General features: G+C 37.3%; 1 protein-coding gene across 1 annotated transcript; it reads left to right on the top strand.

Annotated features, from left to right (window-relative positions):
* The first annotated feature begins 5,150 nt into the window (after window positions 1–5,150).
* LOC102018299 (olfactory receptor 7E24-like) lies at window positions 5,151–6,121 on the top strand. Its single transcript, XM_005405556.1, has one exon. It carries the CDS (start codon window positions 5,198–5,200, stop codon window positions 6,119–6,121), a length of 924 nt encoding a protein of 307 aa, XP_005405613.1. The 5' UTR covers window positions 5,151–5,197.
* Window positions 6,122–6,285: the final 164 nt, after the last annotated feature.

Raw genomic sequence — 6,285 nt, 5'->3', positions numbered from 1 at the left:
GAATCCACTGGCCCTGCAGCTCCTGGAGTACTTGCTCTCTTGGCGCAGGGTGCGTGGGGCTCAGAGAGTCTGCTTGCCTGGCTCAGAGAGCTTGCTCGCCCAGCCCCCAGCCAGAGAAGACCCTGGGCCGTTCAGTCCCGATCTGCTCTCTGCCGCCACAGCGACTCAGTGTGTAATGTCCGCGGGGTCTTTGTTCTCTGGTCCTGGCCTCCGGGATTGGATGGGGCCTATCTGGCTCTGTGCGCGCTTTTCAGCTGGGAGTCGTGGTGGTATGGCTTCTTAGTTTTGATTTGAATTTTTGTTCAGGGCATTGGGCTCCCATCTGCATAATTATATTGTCTTATATTGTCTTACAATTTTCTTAGTTCAAGGAGGTGAGACTTGCTAATTTCTTTTGTCATACTAAACACTTTCTTAATCTGGCCTGTTTCAACATCTTGTCTAGTGACACAGTGAAGTATATTGCTGCTGCCATGTTCTCCCTACCCCTCACCTTATGAATATTTCCCTCTTATTACAAAAATGTTTACACACTCTGAAAACCCTCAGCATTTCTTGATAGGATAAGATCTTCTCTACATGTACCTCTCAACTTTGTTTGCTTATATTATGGAAGAGGCAATGGAGTACAAGTTGGCTCAGCTGTATCACAATTTACTACAGAGAGTAAAGCACTCTCTGTGATGTACAGAGTGGTGCCCTCTGTGCTGAGTACCTTCATGTACACCCTGAGAACCTGGAGCATTACAAGTACCCCGGAGAGACCCCACAGCAGAATAGTCTTCCTAGGGACCTATGGTATATAGTCGAATATAGTTTGGAAAAAGCAAAGCAACCTAACATCTAGAATTTAAGTCCTGTCTGTTTGGTCATGTTAGTATTGTAATATTGTGGCTTTGACTTCTTAAAAATGTTCACAATGTAATGCTGATGGATCAATAGGGAATTTTAATATTGAGTATATATTTTACTTTGGAAAATGAGAATTACTTGAACATATATGATGTTAAGTGTTCTGAAGCAATGTGAATGTAACTGAAGTCATTAAAATGTATACATTATATGGTTAATATCGTAGGATGTTTGCTCTGTATATTTTACCTCCTGAATGAAATAAAGGCAGATGGCCATTTAAAAATTATACATAAATAACAGAAGTGATTTGTATACACCAGCTTTACCTGAGTGGAGGAAAAATCCCCAAACTTCTTGTGCACACTTTTTTTGGTCTTCTTCCTCCATTAGAGTTGGAAAGTCCTTGGAGACAGGGATGGCATGGACCAACTGGCTAATTATGAGCTCTGGGTATTGAGCCCCCAAGGTTACAGAGTAGTCAATAATCAGCTTGTGCTCCAGGCTTCGTTTTGATGACTCCAGTGCAGTGAGCTCCATACCCATGTCCCAGGCTCCATGGTCATCTGCATCAGGAAGCTCCTATCTGATCTGTATTAATTTCAACTCTGGGGACAGAACCTAAGCCTTCACTAGGCAGAAGACATAGGAGGGTCTTTGGATCTGCTCTCCTTGACTGTGACCCAGCAGAGAAATCGCATCAGCCAGTAAGTGCAGGGAGATCTCCATGATATGGGAAGGATCCTAGAAAGTACTTTTTTTTAATCATAAGGACAATTATTACATTTTAGGTAGTCATGTAGAGTGGAAGAAATATGAAATATATCAGTTACAGGGAATGGAAACATTATATTATGGTTGTGGTGGGGAAAGCAGAATTATTATTTCAAATTTGTTTTCTATGCGCCCTTTTAAAAAACTTCCTATTGTTATTTCACACATAGTAGTACAAAGCATTCCCTTCTGTAGTTTTTCCTAAGCACTCCAAAAGTTTTACGAAGGTGATGATAAGGATGTAGAGGAGGAGGAGAGTAACCATGACATCATGAACTGGCTTTGAAGGCTTCCTATATTCCAGCACTGAGCAATCTCTTTCATATAGCTTGTTTCTTTTCATGTCCTTTGTCTTACTGTAGTTATAAGTATCCACATTATTATTGCTTATAGAAAATGGAAGGCCTATCATTTTAATGGCATCTGAAGTAGGTTTTTAGGTAGAAAAATGATTCACTTGAGTTGGACTCTCTCATAACAGACACAAAATTATAGAAGAAATAACACTGGCAGATTGTTCTTAACACTACCAACCATTGCACTTCTCTGTCACCCGAGGAAGGGACCCCTTGATTACCATGCCGTCCCTGTTGGGGTTCCTGAAAGCCCATGGAGCAAAGCAACGAATGGCATCAGGGGCAGCCATCCCAGGAAAGACATTGTTCTGCATGTTTCTCTCTTGCTATCACTGTTAGATATTCTTGTAGCTTCCCACATCCTCCTTTATGCTTGCAATAATTCCACATAGTCTCAGATGGGGATAAGGCAGGTCAAGATGTCATTTCCCTTTAGGAAATGTGAGAATGAAAATATGAAACTATAATGTACCAGGGATTCAGGCTCAGAATCTCTGCTCAAATGTTTCTTTGTTATGGTAAACAATGAAAAATTATACTGCATTGGACAGTATCTGTCAATTTATTACTTAAATTCTTTTTGCTCTACATACTATTTGACACATGGACTCTATAATCCATATAATTCCATCTATATCAAATATTTAAAAGCACAATAGAGATATATTCATTGATTTAAAAAGGCACAAAGAGAAAGGAGCAGGTGAATGTATGTTTCTGGCTAAGATGCAAAATAGAATTTCATATCGTCTAGATGCTAGTGCCTTTTGGATACAATTTACTTCATCTGCAAACTTCCTACTTGCAGAATCATGTAATTAGTTTATAAGGAAACAAAAACTCGCAAATACTTAAGTTCCAAATTTTGTTTAGTTGCCACAATGTGGAGGTGAATATTATTCACCTTAATTTCCTCAGACAGGATGGGCACAGAGAGGAAGAGATTCACACACATTCTGGCTATTGTAGATGGACTCTGACACCGAACTAAAGTGTTCATTTCCCAAGTGTAATTTCTCAGCACAGGTTCCACCACTGGAGCATAAAGGAAATGTTATTCCTCAAATGATGTTGAAATTTTGAGGTGTTATCATAAAGAGCTATCTACCAGAAAGATCTTGGGTATTTTGAAGATATATCTCAAGAACAAAAGGATGTAAATTATAATGACTCATTCACTATTTTTAAAAAATAATCTGAAATTTTGCATACATTGTTTGTTGGAAATCAGAAAACACCACCAATATACTGTATGCAAATTTTCAGGTGAGTGACAAGGAGAGAGGCACAAGAATTTTGTAAACATTGTCTTAACGTAAATTTACAAATTGAATGAAGACTTTTTGTCTCTCAGATCATGGTGGCAGTAGTTAAAGGATAGCTACATTCACTTGAATATGTAACCTACTCTCCAGCACAGTGATTTTGATTTACATTACTTAGATAAACTGTAGGTACTCTTTAGGAAAATTTTTAAGGAAACTGCTTGTGGATTCACAAATCAGTGCTGACCCAAAGATATTGAAAGGAAAATCTACCCATGAAATTGATGAGAATAGATTCCGAAAAGGACAGGAGAGCAAGAGAATGAAATTATAGCAGGAATTCAGATTTCTTAGGTGGGTTGTTTAGATCTGAAAAAACATTGGCATTGATGTAAATACTATTAAATATTTATATATCTGTATATGTACAGATGATATTAATGGAACATTTTCTAAATTCTAGCAACTACACTAAGACAGAATTTTTTAATGCTAGGGTAAGAAAGTGACACAAGAACCTGAAATGTAGAATTCAGAATAAACTTCATGGTCTGAGGCTACAGTATCTGGATGCTTTAAAATATCCCTGGATAAATATATTATCAAATTAGAACCAGGAGTGACACAAATTAAATTATTTTCAAAACAACTTCTTACATCAACCATATGAAGTAGATAATTATTCCTGTTATACAAATGAGGGGGGTTACATTATTTATAGATGTGTTTACTCTACTTTATGTACTTTTTTTGGCTGAAAATTAGTTTCCAAATATGTTTATGTTATTTCATGCACTTTTAAATTTTTTTCCAAACTAAATGAAAGTATGGCTTGACAAGAATATCTGTCCCAGTTTCCTTGAAATTATTAATTTTCCTTGAAAATTATTCCTGAAATAAGAGAAATGCAATGCTTTTATCAGGAAAGATTGGTGTGAAAGTCTGTCAGTCAGAATTAGAAAGGATAGGACTCAGTCAGGCTTTTTTTATTTCTAACATCTGTCATTGTACATAAAAGGTTTTATGATCAGGAAAACAATGAAGCATATTACCGTGATACCATAGAGCACTGACCCAGTAAAGAGAACAAAGACATGTCAACCTAGCAAATATTTTAGTGGCATTGTATTATAAGAAAATCCTGTGTAAAATTCAACCATCAAATGTATTTTTTATCATTTATTTTTAAAAAAATCTTCTACAAATACAGTGTGGGCTAAGGCTACATTTGTACTCATAATGTTCTACAATTATATGCATCTATTTTAACCTCATTTATACACATAAGAGTTCACTGACAAAGATAGGAGTTACATATTAAATAACTTATACACAAGCAAAGGCTCAGTGAGCTATTATCTCATTGAAAGATGGAAATCAGAAAACCCAAGAGTGATGTTTTATTTATACGGAAAACATTATTGAGTTAATGGCTCAACAAAATTTGTTTTAATTATGATTAAATTCACTTTAATTTCAGATAATACAGTCATATATCTTGTAGTATGTTACACACCTGAAGTCACGGGTTACTGCACCATGTCTCAGGTAACTTATATTTGAATTTATTTTATTTTCTTCCAATAGAATCATATTTTTAATAGAGGGATGGCTTAACTTTTCTTTCAATGCTTCTTGCAAAAATAATTTTATGTACTTTGTTGGGCTCATAGATTCCTGAATACTAGAATTCTTGGTCTCATAACATTGTGCTGTAGAGTATCAATAAAGCAGGACTGAAGAGAAGGTATTGGAAAACAAATCACCCAATAATGAAAGACTTCATGACAATCAAGGTTGTCACAATGGAAAAACATTGAGGTAGATTTTGGTCATCATACAGAAATAATTTGATTGGGAGTATTCAAGTGCATAACATATCCAGAGTTTTGTGTGTTTTCACTTTTCTAATGAACTTTCTTTTTGAAAAGGTGTTCAAGCATCATCGAAATGTATAATCTAACGTGTGTCTCAGGATTCCAACTCATGGGCTTCTCAGAGGACCCAGACCTGCAGTTTGTCCTTTTTGGCTTGTTCCTGTCAATGTATTTGATCACAGTGCTCGGGAACCTGCTCATCATCCTGGCTGTTATTTCTGATTCCCACCTCCACACCCCCATGTACTTCTTCCTCTCCAACCTGTCTTTTGTTGACATCTGTTTCACCTCTACTACAGTCCCAAAGATGATTGTGGACATCCTAACTCACAACAGAGTCATCTCCTATGCGGGCTGCCTCATTCAGATGTCTCTTTTTCTCATATCTGGGTGTATGGATGACATGCTTCTGGCTGTGATGGCCTACGACCGGTTTGTGGCCATCTGCCACCCCCTGCACTATACAGTCATTGTGAACCCACGCCAGTGTGTCCTATTAATCTTGGTATGTGTTTTCCTTAGCATTTTGGATTCCCAGCTGCACAATTTAGTTGCCTTGCGATTTACCTGCTTCAAAGATGTGGAAATTGCTAATTTCTTCTGTGACCCTTCTCAACTACTTAACCTTTCATGTTCTGATCATTTAATCAAAACCACGGTCATCTACACTGTTGGTGTCATGTTTGGCTTTTTTCCCATCTCAGGGATATTTTTCTCTTACTATAAAATTATTACCTCCATTCTAAAAATAACATCATCTACAGGGAGGTACAAAGCCTTTTCTACCTGTAGTTCTCATCTGTCAGCTGTTTGCTTATTTTATGGAACTGGTATTGGAACGTACCTTGATTCACATGGGTCATATTCTCCCATCAGGGGCATGGTAGCTTCACTGATGTACACTGTGGTCAACCCTATGCTGAATCCCTTCATCTACAGCCTGAGGAACAGGGACATCAGTAACACCTTGAAGAAGTTCCACATTTGGAGAGTCTAATCTCAAGATGTTTGAGATTTATTTGCAATGTAGGTTTGAAAATATTGTGAAATTAAACAACCCAAACTCACTTTTATTTTATTTTTATTTATTTTTTTTTGGTTTTTCTCCGGTACCGGGAACCGAACTCACGACCTTGCGCTTGCCAGGCAGGCGCTTTTGCC

Source organism: Chinchilla lanigera, unplaced genomic scaffold, assembly GCF_000276665.1.
Source record: "Chinchilla lanigera isolate Chin_1 unplaced genomic scaffold, ChiLan1.0 scaffold00094, whole genome shotgun sequence".
In the NCBI taxonomy this organism is placed as follows: domain Eukaryota; kingdom Metazoa; phylum Chordata; class Mammalia; order Rodentia; family Chinchillidae; genus Chinchilla; species Chinchilla lanigera.
Note: the sequence above shows the minus strand (reverse complement) of the source record. Positions and strands in the feature narration are given on the sequence as shown.